Here is a 23,463-nt window from a genome sequence, read left to right on the forward strand (position 1 = left end):
GCTGTTGCTGTTCTGGTGTTTCTGATACACTGTTGTTAGGGCTGTGCGAGTGAAGGGTCCCTCTGCCTGGTGCAGCTGTGACTGGGACCCGTTTGGTGTCACACTTATGGGCACAGCCACTCACATCCACTGCAGAGGCGGCTTGTGAGGCTGGGGAGCAAAAGGATACGCAGCTCTGAAAGCTCCTACCACTATTCCCCCTTCTGGATGAAGCAATCCCACCAGTATTGGATGGGTTATCTTCTCTGCCATCCCTTCCTCACAGAATTGATGCCTGCCATGATGACAGGCCACATTTTAAACACTTCAGCCTGCTTTAGAGAGCTCGCCTGTAAGGCTGTGGCAATAGCAAATGGCTGTAGTTGCTGAACAAATTTTGCGTTTTCTCTGCTGAAGCTGGGTGTTGCTGATACCAGATTTTCGTCATTGCTTTATTACATCAGAGTGAATCCTGCAGTGCCAACAGCCATTGCTGTATTGAAACTGGGCCCATTCACACCAGGCAGGTCTTGGACAGAAGAAAACATGAATAAAAGCAGGGCAGTGGCAGTGTCACGCTCTGCTGGGTAATACCACCCTAATTATCGAGATCAAAGATAGTCTAATGCTGCTTTATGACACTGACAGATCAGCAGGTGTTCCCTGATAATGCTGTGCACTATTGCAGAACTGTGTCATCTGGAAACTGGTCTTGTGCTGAGAATTATGGTTCTATGGTAAATGGGTTTTACCCCAGAATACTTCTGCGATCTTGTGCGAGAAATAACAGCAGCAGTTCCAGGAGCAGAAGAAAGAGACAAGGCTGAAAACCTTTTCATTGGTAGCATCCCCTTCCTGGTTAATTTTGGCCTGGTAGCTGCAGTGTTCAGGCCATTTCTGCTGGGTGCTGCAGAAAAACACTGCACAAACAAGGTATTTTACTGTATGTTGGGGGTGTTTAATGGCAGAGCAGCAAGCTGTGTTCTGACTGCACAGCATGACCATGTCCAGTGCTGCAGGTCACTGCTCTTGTGTGACAAGAACTCCATTGAACTGGGGTGACCATTTGGTCTTGCACCATGTTGTGCTGTCTTGGGCTTGCTGGAGGGGAGTGGTAAAAGCCTTTCATCAGTGTGAAGCATTGGAGCACATCTTGTTTCCCGTTGTTCAGAGTTGCATGGCCTGTTCTGGGTTGTGTGGGGACGACTTAAACTTGTTGTCAAATACTGTGACTACACTTGAAAGAGATTCTCCAAGAGTAAATAAAGCGTTTTGAGATGGCAAAACACATGAAAGGCTTTCCAGGGCAAGACTGTTTCAAAAGATCTGGGTCTTCAAAATGGTAGCAGAGCAAAGTCTATGGTGCAATACAGAAGTTGTCAACTAGATCTGGAGAAAGGGTTGATGAGGGAGTCTGTGCTCCTTTGCAGAGCACTCTGGCCCTGCAACTGAAATGTGACAGTGACACCAGTAATTCCTGACATTCTTAAATCTGATGCCAGGAAACGCTGAGGTCTTGCACAACCTAATCTATTGTCTAGAAAGAGAACACAAGAAAAGGTAAAATTGCCACTGGCTTACTGAGTATTCGTGCTTGTGCCAAAGTACGTGTGTGATTTCTTTTGCTTTTCCATCATGGTGATGGTGAAAGCCAAAGACTTTTTTGTGTTAGGTGTGCTTTCTTGTTCTCCCATCACAGCAAAACCCCTTCAAATCTGCCATCCAAGTGAAAGACCAGTCTTCTAAATCATTCATCACTGAATTCTTACTGTCTTCCCCTACACCTTTCCTTCCCTAGTGTACTTGGAGTAAGGAGCAGTAGAGCTGGGAGCAGCACCCAGTGTCAGTGAGTCTTGAGGGTGGATGCCCTGCTTACTACTTCTGCAGTTGCTGAACCTTAGTTTCTTAGCAGCAGCTAGGAGTCAGCTTTCCCTTGATTTCTGCTGGCATGTTCTTTTGCTTTCTTAGTGATGCATGTAATCTTGAAATATACTCAGCTTTAGTTACTGGCATTACAGACACATTGAATTTGCTTTTTTGAATTCTGTGGAGGCTCCTACAATAACCAGCAATGGAAGTAAGCCATTAATGCAGAAATATGGAGTTAACTTTAAAGATATCTCAACCTCTGAGCAAATATGGCTGTATGGAAGCCTGTTTCCCTTATTAGGTATTTCTCACCTCTCTGCTGATTAGCTTCATTAAGCACAAAAGGAAAAGAAATCCCATCAAGTTCAGTAGGAACTTTCATGTGCAGTAACACAAACAGTGTGGTTCATTGGAGCAATAGATTGTAGGTTCTTAGATAGCCAGTGATAAACGCACCTGCAATATACAATTGTATAGTGCTGTGTACAAGTGTTCCTGGGTATACTCCAATGGAGCCAGAGTCACAGATCTTTCCAAAGAGACATCCTGACTCTGGGGAAGAGATGAGCAAGACCCTGGACTTGTCTGCAAGGTGGTCATGTTCTCATCCTCTGCCTTGAAGGCTTTCAAAGAATAAATGTATTCTTTTTGGGAGAAGCAGAGATGAGATTACAGTCAAATATTCTGTACCTGCAGTTGTAAATAGAGGGGAGGGGGAGAGAACCACTTTCTGTGTCAATGAGTATTGAGAATTGCAAGGAGAGGACAAAGGATGGAACACAACACTTGCACCACTCTCTTTTCCACTTGGATGGCTGCAGAGGCAAGGGCCATCTGGCCCTCCACCTGGTAACCTGTCACTCCATCACCTACCATCAGCCCACGTTAATCCTCTCACCACATATCTCGTGGCACATCTCATGGAAGGTCCTTTACTACGTTTTTCTTGGCTTTAGGCCTCGTTCCTGTAACAATATTGCAGAATACAGCTCCAGAAGAGATCTAATTACAGCCAGGGGTGGAAGGAAGATGCTTTATCATCACTGGCTGATGAGTATTAAGATTATGCTGCTGTTTTGAGGCTTTCTTCCAACAAAGATGTCGTATTGGTTGCTCACAGTCTCCTGTATGGACTTACTAGGTGTAGATGAAAGATTGGAGGAAGGCTGTGGGTCCCCTGCGAAGGCACACATGAAGTAACTTGTGACAATGTCTACATTTCCTGCCTTGGTTTTCTTCATGGCCTTGAGGATACCCCTATAGGCAGCTGCCCCTGGCTGCCCCTTGTTGGCTTCAGAGAGCTTGTGCACTCTGCTGCCTTCCTGCAGACCTTTCCCATACAGTGGTGAGCTCACAGCGAGTGCTGGACATGCAGCCATCCCTCCCCCTGGGGTTAGCCCTTGTGGCATTGTTTCTCCCAGTGATGCCACTGATTTACAACATCATACACAGGCTTGTCCTTCTCAATTGTGCTCCACATTTGAGTGTACGGCAACTGTGCCTTAGCTGCACCCTGTTCCCATAGAGATGGATTGCAGGTGTTTATGCTTCACTCTGACCTGCCCTGAGAGGTACTAAAACCACAACTCCCACCCAGATGTGATGGGTCATGGGCCATAAGCAGCGCATTTCACCATGAAGAAGCATGGCTTCCCTCTCTGGCCTATGTCTGCCATTAGGAAGACCACAGCCCTCCAGCATTCACAACTGGCTTTGGTCCAAATTAGTTCCTGTTGCAAAGCAAAGCAAAGCATTAGCACTTTACCTCTGGAGCCAGCTGAAGCCCTAGTTTGTGTCAAGAATAAATTCAGACTGGCTGTGCTTTTCTTATTGTTCCTTACTCTCTAAGCTTTATTTTGTAATTTAAGGAATATTATTATTAATGTCAGCAAAAGTTGAACTGTGACTGGTGTTTTAAATTAGGTAATGGCCAACCCTTCACCTTACTGTGCCCTGTTCTGGTGAAAGATGAATGATTTAAGAAAAGATTTTGCACAGTGAGTGATAGGAGAGTGATAAATACTTAAAAGACCCAGAAAGGTGGGAAATGGCAAGGTCTTGCAGAATAGTTTTGAAACAAGTAGAGGATACAAACAGAAATCTTGAGTAAGATACTGAACACTGCATTTGGCAATGTTCCAAATGTTTTACTGAAATTAATTAAATCACCTAAAAAAACATCCTTTAGATGAACTTAGTTCATTATAATGTAAGAACGACATCTCTAAACAGGCGCAATTAATTTGAAAAGCATTGTACCTTTAAATTGAACATTAATTTGAATTGAAAAGATTGTCCAATAGCTGTTGAGTAGGCAGGTATTTAGACATCAGGTAAGTGCAGACTTAGGTATTTTGAAAATATCTCAGCGACACTGTTTGGCTAGAACTGGGTGTGCTGTCTCTGTGGATTCACCATCCAGCACCCATCTCTGCACAAGCATGAAATAAACATGACCCTCTGTGAGGATTGGCTTCTTGCATACCAGGTTGAAAGAACACATTTTTGGGGACAACTTTACAACAGAAACATCTTTATTCTTTTCCAGCAACAGCAACTTACTATTTGCCCCATTTGAGTGAGTACAGCAACGTGCTGCTGCATGGGGGAATGGAAGAAGAGGACACTGTCTCCCCACAGAAACTGTTAGTGTTAGGAGCAGCATTTTGCTTGTATAGCAAAAGCTCTGTGCACTCTTATTGAAAGCCATTTCACACAGAGCATCTTTCTTAAGTCAGAGCTGGGCTTAGGATGAATTCGAACTGTACAAACCAGATCGGGAGTCAGGAGATTTTTATTAGTACTGTTCTGCTGCTTCTGGAAGTTCACATCTTCACAACAATCAAATAAGAGGCTCACTAAAATCCTGGTTGGAGAAACAGTGGGATTAAACCACAGGATTTCTGTACCAGCCTCAACACATGCAGACAAGTAGCTACAGATCTTGATAGCTTTATTACTCTGGGGAGCAGTAAAGCTGGTCATTGTGTATTACATTTCATATAAAATGTTTAAATACATCCTTGTACCCAAAAGAGATTGTTTGCCACACTTAGAGCCTGAGCAGTGACTGTCCTGGCACCCTGGTGAGGGGCAAAGCCCACTCCATAGCTGGGGGACAGTTCAGCAGCACTGACCTGTCAGGCCTTTCAGTGGCACAGCAAAGTGGGGATGATCAGCTGCTGCTCCTTCCCTTCCACTGGCAGTACATTCTGGCAGCCACACCAGTGCTTGCAACATTAACACACAGGAGGAACTTCAGTGGAAGGGAGAAAACATCAAGATAAAGACCTCTAAATCATTGTTTCTTTCTCAGTGGAAACCAAGATCTGGGCTCGGTTCAGCTCCTGAATTGAAATAGATCTTTTCATTCAAACAAAGCACTTTTCCCAGTGCTTTTTCAACTCACTGACAGATTAGTGTAGCTGTACCACAATAAAGCTGCAACAAAAAGCTTCAATTTCAGAAATCACTTTATTTATATTTTTAGTAGGGAGGAAGAAGAGGGCTTGTTTTTTTGTTGAAGCTATTACTTATTTAGTATGCTGCTGTTTCCAGGCTACTTTTCCACACATTATATTTGGAATTCCAGTTAATAAATACACATTTCCATTAACATTTTGTAGTCTTTGTGTTGGCTTGAAATCTGAAGACAGACTGGAAGATGATTTTTTGCAAAATCATTTTGGCCAATGTTTCCTAAGATGTTCCTTTAACTGTGGGATTGTGGACAGCTGTTGTTTACAGCGATGGCATCTGAGGGGAAGTTTGAGAAGTTCAGAGGTATGGTCTTTCACCATCACTTTTCCCTTGCTTCTTACCATCTCTATCACATCTGGGGATAAAAATAAAAAGACCAGAGTATTGATACCATGCAGCATCATGAAACACATGACACTACAAATCTCTGTGCACTCTTTTGCATGCACGGTGTGTCATTGCTGCATTCTAATTTAAACCAGCCACAAAATTTGTTGACTTTTACTCAGTCCTACTCCTCAATGTCTTAAATTAAATCAAACTTTTCCCTTACTGCAATAAAATGTGTAACGTGTACATTTGTTTGGAAGAAAAATCCAAAGCCAGAACCTGCAAGCAGGATTATATGTTATGAAATACTTTTTCTAATCATTACCTTGAGAGTTTAAGAAGTAGTCTGTAGTAAAAGAATTCCAGTGCTTTTTGGTTTTCAGAGCCGGAGAATCAAAATCCTGACTGATTACATGCAAATGTAGCTGACTGAAAAAAAATATAATGGAGATATGAGAGAAAAAGGTTAATGCTTGAAGTTGTTCTGCATAAGTTGCATCAGTTGCAAAGATGATTCAGCAGAGTGCCGGCCTTGTGGGTCAGTCCTGACCCTGTGACAGAAGAAACACAGTCTGTTCTGGAAGCACTGTCTCTTGCCAACCATTTCACTCATAAACAGTCTGCATATTCTAATGGCCCCTCACTGCAGTCTATATTCCTGCTGATTTCCAAAAAGGGGGAGACAGTAGTGTTAGCAAACCAAAGGTTTATCAAAGGTTTAGTAATAAACCAAAGTTTTATTATATGTAGAGTAATTGAATGGGACTTTATCAGGCTCAAAAACTTCATTCAAGAACTGGAGAACAACTGACTGCAGTATCAACAGGCACTTGGACTCTTAAGGTCTGGATTTAGACACAAGACTCAAATCTTTGCTCAGTATTAGGCAGGACTTGAGTCAGTCTAGTCTTAGACAGGTCTAGGAGTCAGTCTCTAATCCCACACAGGTGCCCTGGGAGGAGGATGCCATAGCACTGGCAGCAGTGTTCCTGCAACTGGGACTGGACTCCAGGCAGCAGCCTCTGCTAGAGAAGCCCAACACGGGTTTCCCACTGTGCCCAAGATGGCCATGGATCAGGATCTGTACAGCAGTGTGGGGCAAAGGACTGTACACCAAACTGTCTGTAGTGTAGAGGAGGATTGCCTGCTCCTTAGCAATGCCAAATCTCCTCCTGGATTTAACCCCCAATCTGTGTAACTGGAAGAACAGCATGTCCACCACATGGCTCCTCTAGGTCTTACCTTGTAGGGGAATGTGTGTGTGGCTTGCTTTTTGAGGCTATGGCTCCTTGGAAGGCCTGCACAACCCTGACTTTGAGTTAGCATGAGTCCTTGGCACAACATTCAAACAAAGGTAAGAAGGAACTAAATGCTAATGTGGCAATAAACAGGATGAGAATTCAGGATGTAGCTAAACACAAAATGTATCTTGTGAGGCTCCTCTGTTATGAGCTAGACCAATAATAAAGGAGAAATTAGTGTGTGAACAACAGCAACTATCCAATCATTATAGAACAAGTGTTACCTTACTAATGCTATAAAACTGCTGCTGAAACTGCAATAAAGTGGAACAAGTAGCTAACTCATACTGAGTCCTCTCTTGATTCCCGAACCTGTCTCCTTCAGTTGGCACCCAAACAGGGACCTCAAAAAGCCTGCACTCTGAATGAAGACTTGCTCAAGAGGCTCGGCGCTGCAAACAGGCACTAAAGAATCTGCTGGATTCCGGAATAAGGAGAAAAGGCGATTCGGCACAAAGAGCCTGAGAGAGGTAAAGAGGAACTGACGGGTGTCCTCCGATGTGCCGGTAAGACTGCTGTCTCGGGAAATGGATAGAGAAGCAGCATTATCACTGCTGGCAGAATTTCTCGCTAAGCAAGAGGCCAGTGTAAGCGCAAAAAAGCTCCAAGAGTTGTGTAAGTGGGCAAAAGAAAAGGGATTCATGCAAGATCCAGCAGAAATCTTTAGCCATACTGAGTGGCGTAAGATTGGAGATGCCCTATGGGATGCTACTATTGATGGCAGTAAAACTGCTAAAGAATTTGCTTCCACTTGGAGGGAAGTCATTCACACCCTAGATCAGTATCAACCTGAACAGCGTATGGCACTAGCGGCACAAAAAATGCTGGGAGGGGAAGACACAGAAGTGCCAGCAAAATCAAGCTCTCGCTTATTTACTGATCCTAGTCCTGCAAAAGACATTGAAGCGTCTATTAAGGCTAGTGCAAAAGAAATTGCCAATCAGGTAACAGAATCAACCTCGGTAATACCAAGCTCACCCCCATTATCTCCTGTGAATGAACAACATGACAAAGGGGCAGGGAGCGAGGCCTGTACATCTTCTGGTACCATACAAAGGACCCCGAGGAAGAAAGTTCAGCTGATGAAGGTGACCAAACACCCTCCAAGTCACAGTTTCAAAACAAAGAAAGCCATCAGATTAACTATTGGAAAAGATAACAAAGAAAATGGGCAGTCTGAATACCCCTGAAGGGCAGCCAGTAGGTGATACGGTAATTACCACCTCAGAGGGAATGGAGATAAGACCAGTTGAACCTCATACTCGCTGGTCTAGAGTCATGAGAGATGCTATTTTAGAAAGGCAATGGGAAGCTGCAGCTGCCTGTTCCCCACATGCTTATCCAGTGCAGCAAGTGGCTCTTGCTAATAGCCAGCCAGGAGCGCGCTATTCACACTTTGAGTGGAAATTAATGCAACAATTGCCAGCTACAGTTATCCAGCATGGACTCAATTCAGAGCCCTCCAAGCAAATGATTAACTAAATTTTTGCATCTAATGTTCTGTCACCTGACGATTGCATGGCCACAGCAAAGCTATTACTCACTCCTTCACAGTATGTATTATGGGAGTGAGAACGGGAATTTGGCTGTAAGAAAGTCTTGCCGCATCAGCCGACTGATCTTCTTCATGGCGCCACCATCGATATGCTGATGGGAAAAGGCATCTATGTGTCGGCAGCACAGCAGTTGCAATTTCCGGCAGACTTGTATAATGCATCTGCTGAAGAGGCAAAGCAAGCCCTGTGGAGGATTCCAGCTGATAAGAAAGCACCAAGTTATACCACTATAAAACAAGGAATAAATGAGTCTTTTGACTCTTTTGTCAATAGGTTGCTCACCTCACTCAATCAAGCAACAGACTTAACTGCGGAAGTACGAGAGCAATTAACAAGGACTTTTGCATGCCAAAATGCGAATCCTAAAGCCAAAATGATATTAGCTACTCTTCCGCACACAGCCGATTTGGGAACCATGTTAGAACGAATGGCCCACTCAGTATATCAACAGCAAGCAGCGTTTATGTCGGAGGCTGTAGCAAGTGCTGTGAAAAAACAAAACGAAACAATGGTGGATGCGATAACCAACCAGACCCAAGCTTTTGCTGCGGCTCTGAAACCTCTTGTGAAAGGGGGTCGTCCTCGACCGACGGGTGCTTGTTTTCGATGTGGAAAAACCAGGCATCTACATAAGCAATGTACGGGCACTGTCTGGTGTGATAACTGCCAATCCAATACTCATGCTACCAGCGCTTGCCAGCACTCAGGAAATGGATGGAAGAGTGCAAAAGGCAGCCGCACGCAGACAATAGTAGCTGCCCCCCAGACCCAGAACTATGCCCCGCAACCACAGGTAGCTTGGGAATCAACCTGGAAACAGCAGTAGGGGTTACCCTTATCGACAACCAGCCGCAAAAGATACCTACAACCTTCAAAAGTCCAATTCACTCTTCTAAACACGGGGGCATTGTTGATAGAATGTTCATTGGCGAGCCTAAAAGGGATTCTGGTGATAGTCATTGAGGCAGACTATACTGGAGACATTCAAATTGTTGCATATACACTGCATCCGCCTTTGTTTATACCTCAAGGCAGTAAAATTCCCTTTCAAAATCTTGTATCTGCAATGATGAAAGGATCACAACCTATGCGACACATGAGAGGAGATGCTAGCTTTGGATCAACAGGACCAGTTGAGTATTTAACACTACGAATGCAAGATCGCCCAGTTCAAAAGACAACCATCATAAATGGAAAAGAACAAATAAATTTGCAAGCATTGTTAGATACGGGCGTGGATATTACCATCACTTCCAGCAAAGTCTGGCCACGATACCAGCCACTTCAAGCAACAACAACTGCCATTGACGGTATTAGAAGAGTATCTGCAGCTGCTTCAGTCACGCCTAATCCCCTAATGTTTGAAGGAAAAAAGGCCCATGCGGCAACAACAATACCCTTTCCAGAAGGTATGTTTGCCCTCACTGGTGATGAATGTTTAACCCAATGCGGAGTGGTACTAAAAACGCCAGACCCAATTTTCTCACAGTGGCCCCTGCAATGCAGCCAGCCCCACTACAGCTGACTTGGAAAAGTAATGATCCTGTGTGGGTGGTGCAGTGGCCGCTAAGAGAAGAACGGCTGCAGAAAGAACATGAGTTAGTTAAAGAACAGCTTAATGCAAGGCATATCAAACCATCAGTCAGCCCATGGAACACCCCCATTTCTGTTATACCAAAGAAATCAGGGAAATGATTTTTTTCAAATTGAGGGAGACTTTTGCATGATTTACAAAAAGTCAATGAACAAATACAGTCCATGGGAACTTTACAACCAGGGATACCCTCACCGGTAATGCTGCCACAAAAGTGGCCACTGTTAATTGTTGATTTAAAGGGCTGCTTTTTTACTACTCCATTACATCTGGAAGATACAAAGCGATTTGTGTTTACATTGCCTGCAATCAACAAAGAAAAGCCCAGTGAGCAATGAGTGGATTGTACTGCTCCAAGGAATGCGCAACAGTCCCACCATGTGTCAGCTGTTTGTTTCCACAGCCCTGCAACCAATACGAGAACAGTGGCCACAGGCTGTCATTTACCATTATATGGATGACATTCTCATTGCACAAGAACAACCCTTTACAGATAATCAATAAGAAACACTTAAACAAGTGTTGTCCACTGCCAGACTACAAATTGCTCCTGAGAAGGTCCAAAAAACAGCTCCATGGAAGTACTTAGGGTGAAGATTAGTGACAGCGGAATATGTCCACTGAAAGCAACACTGAGCTGCGACCTATGCAGTCTTACAGATGTTCAGACCTTAATGGGTCACCTCCAATGGGTACACACCATCATCGGCATCACCAATGAAGATCTTGCTCCTTTGTGAACCGTATTAAAAGGAACTGACCCTGCCGCTCCTATTGTTCTCATGGCAGAACAACAATGCATTTCTCACCTTGCTTCTCTGCTTGTCAGCCGCTGCTCTTCACAGCACATCCTAAATCTACCTCTTTGTCTGCTCGTTATTTCACAACCTTCATCTGTGTGTGCTGTCATTGCTCAATGGCAAAAGAAAAACGTGGGAGAGTACCTGGTCTACATTCTCGAGTGGGTCTTTGTATCAATTCAACCCAATCGTAGCCTACAGACACAAAAGGAACAAGTAGGGGAGACAATTAAGAAGGGTCATGATTGCACGGTTGCCATCTCGGGAAATGAACTGGCAAGTATCCATATTCCAATGAATGCTGCTGATCTTGAATGGACAATGCATCACTCTTACCCCCTTTAGATTGCATTATTAGCATATAATGGGCAAGTGTCTACTGAAGTTCCAAAAGCAAAATCATTCAAATGCTGAAAGATATCTCTGGATTCAGCTGCCTAAACACTCACCAAGTCCTCTAAAAGAAGGACACAGTTTCTACACATGCCGGTAAAACAACCAGGCGAGCAGCAATTGTATGGCAGCAACAAGGATCTTGGACCTATCATATTTTGCATGCTCAACAAGGAGACTGATTTCAAACACTTGAATTAGCAGTGGTCTGTTGGGCCATGAGCCAGTGGACGGATCGTCCCCTGAACATAGTCACAGATTCACTGTATGTTGCAGGCATCCTACAAAGCATTGAGGATGCCTTTATCAAGGAAACTCAGAATAAATAACTAATGCAACTGTTTCAACAAGTACAGCGAGCTACACGACTAAGATTGCCACCATATTGTATGATACATATCAGAAGCCATAAATTTCAAGAAAGCCTTGGCCTTGGCAATCATCTTGCAGATTCATTAGTTAGTTGGGCTCAGAGGAAAGCTCCTCTCAATCAGTTTGAGACTGCTTGTATGGCTCACAAACAGTTTCATCAGAATGCAAAAGGCCTAATGCAGTTTTCGCTATCGATTTCCAAGGCACAGGGAATTGTGCAAGCATGTCCATAATGCAGTCACCATGGACCAGGGATAGGAGTCAACCCTAGAGGGCTAAAAGCCCTGGAAGTATGGCAGATGGATGTTACCCATGTTTCTGAATTTGGCAGACTGAAATATGTGCATGTTACTGTAGACACCTATTTGAAATTTGTACGGGCTACAGCCCAGACAGGAGAAAAGAGTTTGCATGTAAAGAAACATTTAACCCAATGTTTTGCTATTATGGGGGTCCCAGAGCGAATCAAGACTGATAATGGCCCTGCGTATGCCAGTGACAATATTAGAAAATCCATGCAGCAATGGGGAGTTGAGCATGTTAGAGGCCTTCCAAACTCCCCCATGGGGCAAGCAGGAGTGGAAAGAACCAACAGAACCTTAAAAGACTATCTTAACAAATTTAAAAACATTTCTGACCCAAGAGAGAAATTAGATAAAGCCCTTTTTGTGCCTAACCACTTGTGTGCTTTTGGAGATTGTCAGGATCCCCCAGTTGTCGTACATAATGAATGTGTAAAATCAGGTGCTGTAGGTAATGAAGTATTTGTTCATTACAGAGAGCCTAAAACAGGACATTGGATAGGACCAGCTGAAGTCCTATTTAATGGCCGAGGCTACACGTGTGTTGATGCCCCTACAGGACCGTTATGGGTACTGAGCAGATGGACGTGAGCCGCGATCAACTACATCAACACTGGAGTACAGCAGCCAGAGAACGAGAAAGCGGACGATGGCAGCTTGCCCTTGAACCCATAGTGAGAGACATCAATCAACTTCAGGGTGTACAGGTTGACTGTAGGGATCCACATACAGAAGGCACTTTATTTTCTGCTTTGAGACAAGTGACTGTAGGAAGACTAGTGGGTATAGAGGGTCAGTGTTGTAAAGCCACACAAGGCCTGTGGATAAGAATTGTGTGTGGAGGTTGTAAAAGGGATTTATGGGCATTTCAGAGATCAGCACCTCAACGTGGGTGTGTCAGGTGTTACCAAGCAATATACCACATAATTCTGCTTACTTCATTATCGTATTTTTTAAATTGTTCTTTTACACAAGCAGAAGCTTTGGCACTGTGGGAAAATTTGAGCTCCTTAGAAAGAGCCAGTATAATATTTGAAATTCAGCGGGCAGCAGCTTTAGCAAAACTTGCTCAAAAAACAAGAATAACTGCAGTACAGTGTGGGAAAATGTATCATTTCCGATACGCCATACCATTTTACGTGACCAGTGGGAAAGAGCTCAAGATGGTAACTGGCACTTTCATTTTAATAACGCTGCCCTTGATGACAATGGCCATGTTAACTAGAAAGACCATATACCCATGGGAAAATGTATGAGTTTCACTTGCCCGAGGTTTAAATACTGCAACCTTTTGTGCCAGCTTGGCTACATCTCAGTCTCCCTTCATTATTTGTCTGATCGGTGTCACGATGAACAACTCGAGATGGGCTTTATTAGATAGGGCAATGCATGAAACTCAGGGCACTTTTTAAGACAAGGCATTTAGGAAATGGATATAACAACTTTTCACAATGTATGGAGAATTATAGTATCTGGGATGACTGCCTCCCGGAAGGCCCTGAACCTCAAGAAATTGACTTAGCAGATTCATTAAATGCCGCTTATTGTATTTATGTAAATGCTAGCAAAAGCTCATGTGCAAAAGGCACTGACCGAGGATGCAGGCAATCTAACATCACCATGTTGACAAGCCCAATTGGCAATTTTTCCCAGTGGTGTGCTAAAATGGTTAGGAATGTGTCAAATCCTGCACCTGGGACTCAATTCCCTCGTAGACTGCCAACAGGTTATTTTTCAATTTGTGGCAATAGGGCATGGGCAGGCATCCCATTGCGACCTGTTGGAGGTCCTCGTACAATTGGACAACTCAGCATGGCACTTCTGCATCATCATCATCCTGATAGCACACACTGTGGTACATGGAAACGAGATCTTAGCCAAATTTTGAGCTCTGACTGTGATGATAATTTGAATTTATGGAATGCTTGGCAAGTGTTTTTTGCTTCTGCCTTTTTACCAGGTGCTGCCGCCGCTAGGGTGTATCACCATATAGAAAAACTTAGTTGTTGGGTTGTGAAACAAGCAAATGGTACTAGCAGAGTACCTCCTGAATTAGCTGATGATTTGTCACAAGTGCAGCATGCAGTACTGCAAAACTGAGCAGCCATTGATTTTTTCTTGTTAGCACATGGCCATAGATGTGAAAACTCTGAAGGTATGTGTTGTATGGATTTACAAGATCACTTAAAATCCATCCACAAAGAAATTCAAGAGCTTATGCATCATACCCAGAGAATAAAGGAAGATGTGGGATTTTTTGGGATTGACGGCCTAGCTAATCGGCTTGGATTGACAGGACGGGTTAAGAGTTTGTGTAAAACAGGACTATTAATCATTTGCGTTGCTATCATTGGACTAGCATATATTAGTTGTGCAATATCCATAATGAAGCGCTTGTGAAAGTGACCAATGTCATGGCTGTGCAAAAGAAAAACAGGGGAATTGTAGGGGAATGGCTTCCTTCTTGAGGCTATGGCTCCTTGGAAGGCCTGCACAACCCTGACTTTGAGTTAGCACGAGTCCTTGGCACCACATTCAAACAAAGATAAGAAGGAACTAAATGCTAATGTGGCAATAAACAGGATGAGAATTCAGGATGTAGCTAAACACAAAATGTATCTTATGAGGCTCATGCGCTATCAGCTAGACCAATAATAAAGGAGAAATTAGTGTGTAAACAGCAGCAACTATCCAATCATTACAGAACAAGTGTTGCATGCTATCTTGCTAATGCTATAAAACTGTTGCTGAAACTGCAATAAAGTGGAATAAGTAGCTAACTCATACTGAGTTGTCTCTTGATTCCCAAACCTGTCTCCTTCATTACCTCATACTGGGAATAGCATGGTAACCCAGTCTGAACTCCAGGCTCTCTCTGGCAGGGCACTGTTCAATCATTTTTTGCCCAACGGCATGCATATGTTCCAGGAGTTCAAGGTGGTCCCTGGTGACTGACTTCAGGCTTGAAATGGGGTCCCATGGTAAGATAAGCCAGTGGTAACGTGCTTTGGGATATTTATCCTTGATGACTACAGTCTTTTCATCTTTGTAAACCTTTGAAAAAACAAAGTAACTAGATTACTTTCTGACTGAAAGTTAAGTACATTATTCCTATAAACACAATATTTAGTGGAGAGATGGTATCCAATGAGAACTTTTCCTAGAAGTAAGTTCCTCCAGGATAAGCACCCTCTTCTGTAACATATCCCAGATAGCTATAGAGGTGTTCAAGCATCCTTTTTCATATAATTTATTACAAAAGAAAAAGTTTTCTGATCTTACTTTGTAGTAAGTTAACCATAGCTACAGGTGTATATGAACTCTTGAAAATCACCTGGACTGAGATACCAGTGAGGCCTAGGGAACTCTAATTCCATCAGGCTATATTCAAGCTCTGCAGCCACAAACAAAACCACTGCACTTAATACAGAACACAGGGTGAAGATTTCTGGAGTGAAGCACAAATCTCAGATGTGCTACCAGCAATGTGCTTCAGACCTCCACCAGCATTACAAAGACAGAAATATCGAAGTCTGAGCTATTGCAGTTCATCCTACCCAGTGTGCTGCTTTGTAAGATCACTCACAAGAAGGAGAACAGATTCCTGTCTATCATGCCCTCTTTCCTGTTTTCATTTTGTTTTGCCTTCTGCAACAATTCAATGCAGCTGAGGAAGAGAAGTGGTTGGGAAGTTTGTGGACAGCAATAAAAAGCTATCAGGTTGTGATGCAGAAGCTGTGTATTGTGTCTCTGGTCTCTTAGCAGTGCACCTGCTGATGAGAGATGGATGATGCCTACATCACCTCTGCTAATTATTCTTGCATGTTTATATACAAATCAGTCTTACTCTACAGGAAGGAAGATTAAAGTTCTATTGGTACACAAATCGTAAGACTGATTCTTTCAGCAGCAAGGTATTTTATACGCATCTAGTAGTGTCTGCTCCTGCTGCCAGTAGGAACAAGATCACTTCCAAGCCTTTTCAGAAGAAAGAAATATTGCCATTTAGTATTTCATTAAAAAGAAAATATAGGAGTTCTATTATTTGTGTATTCAGATTGAAACTACAACTAATAAAGCTAACCTTCACTCATAAACAGTTATTTTATTTGTGCCTAACATTAAAAGAACAGTTTTAAAACCTGCTTTTATTTTGGGTCAAGAAATCCCTGTTTTGGTTAAGTATATAGAATTCTGCTTCAGGGATAAAAATTAAGCTTCATGTTTAGAAAGTAAGGAATAATTTTTATAGTTTTATCATCCCCTATAGATAGACTCCTTGGAAAGTGCTAGCAATTCTAGGACAGTAGGCATACAGTTCTCCTGTAAATCTATGCAGTTCAACACTTCACACTCGAATTTAATAAAAAAATCAATGAAGAAATAGGAGCCTTCTGTTTAATTATCAGGTGAGGAACTGGCTCACAGTTGGGCACAAAGGGTTACATTGAATAGGGTGACATGAGACTGGTGACCTGTCACTGATGGGGTTCCACACCCCTGTGCGCTTCAACATTTTAGTAAATGACCTGGACACAGGACTGGAAGGAATAGAAAACAAATTTGCCAATGACACTTGATGACACAAGAAAACTTGATTGCCAGTGATAAGTTGGGAGGAACTGTCAACTCCCTTGAAGGTAGGAAGGCCCTGCAGAGAGAGGTGGACAAATTAGAAGGCTTGGTAGAATTTTAACAAGGGAAAGTGCCAGATTCTGCACCTGGGATGGGGCAACCCTGCATATACAGAAAGACTGGGCAGCAAGAAGCTGGAGAGCAGCTCCCTGGAATGGGACCTGCGGGTCCTGCCCGTGAGAAGCTGAACATGGTTCAGCAGTGCCCTGGCAGCCAGGAGTGCCACCTGTGTCCTGGGGTGCGTCAGGCACAGCATCACAGCCAGGCAAGGGAGGGGATTGTCCCGCTCTGCTCTGCACTGGGGTGGCCTCACCTCGAGTGCTGGGGCGGGTCTGGGTGCCACAATAGAAGGTATAAAGCTCTTAGAAAGTGTCCAAAGGATGGCTAAGAAGATGGTGAAGGTTCTTGAAAGGAAGCCATATGAGGAACAGTGAGGTCACTTGGTCTGTTCAGCCTGGAGGAGACTGAGGGGAGAAATCATTGCAGTTACTGCTTCCTTGTGAGGGGACAAGGAACAGCAGGCACTGATCTCTTCTTTCTTTCTTTCCAGTGACAGGACTTGAGGAAATGGCCAGAAGCTGAATCAGGGGAGGTTTAGACTGGATATCAGGAGAAGGTTCTTCACCCAGAAGGGGCTGGGCACTGGAACAGGCTCCGCAGAGAAGCTGTCATGGCACCAGGTCAGACAGTTCAAGAAGCACTCTCCGATGCATGGTGTGATTTCTGGGGATGTCTTGTGCAGGGCTAAGAGTTGGGTTCAACGACCCTGACGGGTCCCTTCTATCATACACTGTGACTCTAAATTATTTTCAGACTGACAGTGATCATCATCTGAAGGGGCCCAGTGAAGCCAGGGGCAGATCCTATCAGCTGACATAAAGGTGTGAAAGTTAAGAATTTGCTGGAAACCAGGAAACTGCACTAAAAAACAAGACAGTGCTGACTGCTGGAGAATGGGAACTTCTGTAGCTTGCTCAGCTTCAAATGATAACACCATTTTAGTTGGTTTCCCTGAGGAAACAAAGCAACTGCACAGCTTGCCTGCTCTCCTATCAACCTTTTTGAAATCTGTTGGCCAAATGGCTCTCTCTCTGTGAGAGAGCTCAAAGATAATTAAGGCAATGACACTTCACAAAATCAGTACAGTAGAGACTCCCAAATTAATGTTACTACAGAGAGAGATGCAAGTATATTTCAGCCCTTATGCAGGACTCCACTGATTAACCAGATTGTTAAAGCAAACTGCAGAAGGAAGAAAGCTCACTTAGCTTTGCTAGACAGGATCTACTGTAAAGTACAAATATATAGCTCTCACCTGCATTTTTGGATCTTGCATGGAGCTCTTTAGACCCTGACTCCAGTGTCCTAAATGCTCCTATAGCACAAAATCGGAAAAATAAATTATTAAATAATTAATTATATATTATATATTTTATTATTTATTATTATTAAATATATATATTATATTTTAAAGGATTCAGTTAAGAGCATTCATTAGTATACAGCAGTACAATAGCAGTACAATAACAGCTGAATGACAGCTCAATTATTTCCCTTCTATAAAACGCCAACACACCTGCTCCAATTGCCCAAAAAGACACTTTTGAAAATATATAATGAGGTACTGTGAAGATGGAGTTCAATCTTCCAAACATTGGAAATTTAACAACAGGGAGCTATAAACATGTTTAAATTTAGTAATTTGCCTGCACATGTCCTGGCACAAGGCCCTCTGCTTCAGACCAAAGAAAGAACAAAGATCTCCATTAATTGTCCTATCCCATGCTGCTCAGCAAGGAACAAAGCAGTTGCAGTGTGGAGCCTTATCCTTAGATGAATGGATTTTTTTACACTGTGCAGTGGCTTCTGGAGAAATCAAGAAAGGTACAGGAAGATCAAGCCAACGCAAACTATTTCTTAACTTGACTATTAAACACCTGCTGGAAGGTGTGCCTTGAGTGCACCTTTTTCAAAACAGATGTTTTAGCTATTCAGATCAGCAATGATATTCATCATATTCTTATAAAGGAAGATATTCATAGTGCTAGCAGGGAAACAGTGTGAGTCATCATCTCCCTGCTCATTCCACCACAAATCTGGCCCTAATAGAACTAGCCCAAGTCTACAAATGAAGTAAGTAGTTAACTCACAGCTACCTGAGACTAAAATTTTGTCTTAAGGGGTTTATTTCTGTGCCTTCTCCTCCAGCACTGCACTAGTTCCAAATGCATTAAGGTCTTTTATTCTGACCATGTCACAGGGCTAAAAACTCCCTTTCAAAGATTCTGGCTGGTAACATTCACTAATGTAAACATGGTTCTGACATGGAATGAACAAAGCAGGAGAAGAAAAAAAGCCCCATGCAATTACAAACAAACTAACTAGAAAACAAAAAAGGCTCAGGTTGTTCTGTTCTCCATGCACTTGCTTTTAGATAACCACTCAAGAGCCAGCACAGTGTCCTTCGGTGACTCCAGCTAAATGGAGCTCACGTGGCCTGTCCTTCTAGCAGAAACTAGAGATTAAACCCTCATTTGCTCACAAACCCCTCGGGTTTGTGAAGCCCCCTTACAAACACCTAACCCTCGGGTCAGGTTAGAATGGGTCCCAAGTAACTTTCCCAGGGTTTGGATGATGTCAGGAGTACATAACACCTCTCATGCTCTGTATACTTTGAAGATCTGTGTTCACCTGAGATGCCTGCCACCAGCAGAATCCACAAAAGTAAAAGACCATGTCTACTCATGGAGAAGACAGCCCCAGGAGAAACAGCACAAGTATTAATACCAACACACTTGCCTTTTTGCTTGAAGTTCCTTCATGTGTAGATACACTGATATTGCTTAGCTTCGGATTTGTAGAACTCCCTTGTGTATCCACCACCTCCAACTTCATTGTTTTTCTGGGCACAAGCTCTTTATCATCATTCTCACAGGAGTCTTCATGTGGCATCTTGTCTGCTTTTGGAACAGTTTTCCCAGACTCTTCGGCAAATTGTACCGTGTAGGGGTAAAGGTTATTCACAATATGCAGAACTTGGCCTGGCTTCATTTTCACCACCTCACCCTTACCAATATTCACAAGATCAACACTAGTTGGGTTGACTCCTATCTTTGGTAGACAGAAAAAGGAAAAAATAGTAGAAAATGATGTTGTAAGTGGAATTGCCAGCTTCAGCCCAGTTCTCCTGGAATACCACTATCCAGGAAAGCAAATGCATTTTGTATTCACTGCCCACCCTGCCCACATCAACCTGCTTTAGCAGACCAGGCAGTGCGGTACCATGGACATCTGTTTCTGTCCCAGTGCTGCAGTCACAGCTGTCAGCACACAACCTCAGGCCCTGGTGTCACAGGGAACCTGCGTCTGCAGCAGCTACAGAGTTACAGTGTCACTTCTGCTGCACTTCCCTCACATATCAACCTATTAAACAACTAGTAACAGCAGCAACTATTTCTGTGGAGTAACGGCAGTTTTAGTGAATTATCTTAGTGCAATCACACTGTGGTGTAGGCAACCTACAGTGATTGCTGGATAGATGGATTTTGCCTCATCACGTGGGTGATGCTACAAAAATTAGGACTCTTCAGCAAAATGCTTTTGGTTAATGTTTATACATTAAGCAGGCTTTAGGAAATCAGCTCTCTCTCGTCACTGTTTAATTCAGTCAGAGTATTTCAACAGCTTTGTCACTGCCATACCTGCATGCTTCACAAGATGGTACTATACCTCTCTCTTGGTATTTACTGTAATGAAGCACACAACTGATTTCAGCCAGGATCTCTTTAGTCTACAGCTTTGCAGTTTCACTCAGGTCAAGGATGCTTCCCATCAGCAAATGAAAAATCAAACAAGTGATCACTGGAACCTTCTGCCACACACCTGTCATCTGGGGAATAACTCTTCAACAGGTGGAGAAAACATACTAGCACCCACCACCAGAAAGTATTCCCCATACTGAGATTCCAGTAACACAATACTGAAATCATGACTAGGGCTGATTTCTGTGAAAAACTGTCCTCAATACCTCTGCCAGATTCATCAGATACCCATGATATGCCTGTGCTTAGTGGGCTCTGGAGGCATTTTGAGAGAAGACATTACCCCTCAGTAGGTAGAACATGTTGTTGTGCTGTCCACACTGGCTGATGCTGCGGGCACACAGACAAACACCGGCACCAGAAACCTTTCCCTTCATATTATTTAAGAGATACCGGGTCTTGTAAGTGTGAGGGAGTAGTTACCTCCATCCATCCATAACATGAGCATTCCTGCAGTGCTGTCTCACATCCCATCCCTTCTCATAAGTAACCACATCTCTGGTTCTGCCACCCCACTAACAAAAAATCTTCTAAAACTGTGTAGTCCCATTAACACAAGAACTCCAACCTTAAACAAAGGGCTGCCTCAGCTTATGAAACTTAAGTCTCAGGAGAAGATAAGCAAGTTTAGTAGAGGAAGTCCAAAGTCTCTCAAATACAGGACCTGACCTGATTGAGGACTGACAACAGCATTCCCTGATGCTGCAAGTCTGGCTGTCTTAGACTGGAACATATCTGGAATTTGCAGGCTTTCATTGAGGTGCACAAAGAAAAAAAGCTGACTTCTGAGGGCCACTTGCTATAACCTCCCTTGGTGATAAAAAAGCTTCAGGTCCTTCAGACTCAGTGATCAGAATCATCACTTGGAGCATTTGTGAAGTATAACTGTGCCAGTAAGTATCAGAAATACTGTAAATCCATACATAAAAACATACCTGTTTAACTGTGACATACCCTTTGTTACAGTCTGCTTTTAACTGAACTGGAAAAGAAAGAACGAAGTGTCATAAAACAATGTAAATATAAAAAGTAGTCTGCTGAACTACCCAGTATAGAAAGCACTGTTCTTTTTGAAGATCTGTTTCTTTCTAGAGCTGATCTTTGTGAATGTATGCCAAGGATATTTCTGCCTCACCTCTTCTTTCCAGGACAACAAGTAAAACAGAGCCAACCCATACACTGAGCCAAGAGTGGAATTACTTCAGAACAAAGGCAGATTCTGTTGATGTCTTATACATATTCTTGACATTCTTACCAGCCACTTGTGACAATCAGGCATAGAGCAAGACCGTGTCCAGAGGCACAGAAGGCAGGGAAGGTGTGCAGTACCATACAGGTGACAGGTATTTTCATATATTCTCCAATATCATATTATTTTATGTATAAAATAACGCGTCATGCTAAAAATCATTTGTTGTAGTACTATGGAGAACAAGTGCTGCACACAAAGCAGGTATGCAGGCAGTGAAGCACAGCTGTGGACCTGGGAACTCACATTAAGGTTCAATGCTTTAGTTTATGGAAGTGGATGACTTGTCATTGGGTGTCTCTAATTTTTTAGGTCCCAGACATCTCTGTAAGTGCTTATTAAATAGGCTTGATGACTTCAAGAACCAGGCAACACTGCAGACCACACCGAGGAACAAGGCAAGCTCAGCTACTGCTGCACACAGAAAGCAGGATTCGAGCTAAATCACCTTACCTTGCTGCCGGGAACACTTTTTATCCGTTATCCCAGTCTCTGGGCCACGCCCAATTACCACGGCTTCCAAGTGTGGTAGTTTCACTCGCTGAGTGCATTTCTCTTTCCCCACGAGCCAGCACACGTGCATCACTGTGCTATAAAGCAAAATACATAGTGTGCTACCAACACGCCATTTCCCAATGGGCCACCTTCCTGTAGAAGAGGGTCCATGAATTCTGCTGCCAGCCCATCCATTAGCTAAGCCGATTTTGCTAACTTGGTTCATGTTTCTGAAATTCAAGACAGAGCACGTCACCAGCACTTGTGCAATCTAAGAGCAGGTTGCTATTGAAAGAGGAATCCTGTTTTCCTTCCTACACTACTATACAGTCTCACATCCATATATGGGAAAAATCGAGTGAACTGATTGTTCCATCTGACAGAAGAGCCTAGACACAAAAAAGCTCAATTTGTTTCCCACTGAATCAGAGTTCACCCGACAGATTAACTTAACCACCAAAACAAGAGATGATGAGAGTCAGGACAGCTTCATCCAGCAACAGTCACCACACGGACCACGCTATGAAGACTTCAAGTTTACACTAATTTGACCCTGGACAGCAAAGATCCCCAGCCCTCACCCTGCCCAGTGCTCGGCGCTGTTCCTCCCAGCTCTGTGGAGAGCTCATCCCGGCGGAAAGCAAGGCTCGGTCCCCAGTGCAACACCAGCATTCCCACAGACCCTTTCCCGTAGGCCCCGTTCCCATGGCAATACTGGGACAGACACCCCATCCCCCCCCCCCCTTACCGCGCGCGCGACGTTCGCGCCGCAGCCGCCGCAGCCAATCAGCTGCTGCAGCGCGTCTCCCACGTGACCAGGTAGCGGCTCCCGCCGCGGCCCGTGGCCCAGCGCAGGCGCACTCTGCCCTCGCCACACGAGGGTGGGCGCCGAGTCCTGGCACAGGCGCAGTAGCGTAGAGTAGGCCGGGCCGCAGGCCGGCCTGTGCGGCGGCGGAGCTGGGCCCGCGTAGGGTGAAGGGAGAAAAGACGCAGAGCAGTGCCGAGAAGGCGGCGGCCGGGCCGGCGTCCCGTACCCGGTGCAGCTCGGTGTCTCCGCGGGCGGGAGCCGCCCGGCACGCAGGCGCGACGCGAGGCAGACGCTAGGCAGGGCGGGAGCCACCGCCCGCGCGGGGCGGGGCGGGGCTCGTGCTCAATGCGGGCGCCGAAGGAGAGTTCTGATTGGCCAAGTGCCTTCCTCTCCCAAACAACCATTGGTGGGCCGCTCTCCCGGGCCCGGCGCGCGGCGGGGCAGGACTTCCGGGGTGGGGCAGGCTGTAAGGCGGCGGG

The 23,463-nt window shown here is 44.2% G+C and overlaps 1 protein-coding gene across 3 annotated transcripts; it reads right to left on the reverse strand.

Annotated features, from left to right (window-relative positions):
• Positions 1-5,307: 5,307 nt before the first annotated feature.
• On the reverse strand, positions 5,308-23,297 carry APTX (aprataxin). 3 transcript variants are annotated; one of them, XM_058827271.1, is made up of 8 exons: positions 23,211-23,297; positions 22,135-22,271; positions 21,368-21,414; positions 19,411-19,722; positions 17,927-17,986; positions 14,804-15,030; positions 5,984-6,087; positions 5,308-5,683 (listed from the first exon to the last, which is right to left on the reverse strand). In XM_058827271.1, the coding sequence occupies exons 2-8, from the start codon at positions 22,262-22,264 to the stop codon at positions 5,529-5,531; spliced, it is 1,035 nt and encodes a 344-aa protein (XP_058683254.1). In that variant the 5' UTR covers positions 22,265-22,271; positions 23,211-23,297; the 3' UTR covers positions 5,308-5,528. The 3 variants fall into 3 exon arrangements, with proteins under 3 accessions (XP_058683254.1, XP_058683252.1, XP_058683255.1); XM_058827269.1 differs by lacking the exon at positions 23,211-23,297 and adding an exon at positions 22,925-23,064; XM_058827272.1 differs by lacking the exons at positions 21,368-21,414; positions 23,211-23,297 and adding an exon at positions 22,925-23,064 and having other exon boundaries at positions 19,411-19,718.
• Between the last annotated feature and the right edge of the window lie 166 nt (positions 23,298-23,463).

The sequence above is a fragment of the Poecile atricapillus genome, chromosome Z, assembly GCF_030490865.1.
Source record: "Poecile atricapillus isolate bPoeAtr1 chromosome Z, bPoeAtr1.hap1, whole genome shotgun sequence".
NCBI lineage: Eukaryota > Metazoa > Chordata > Aves > Passeriformes > Paridae > Poecile > Poecile atricapillus.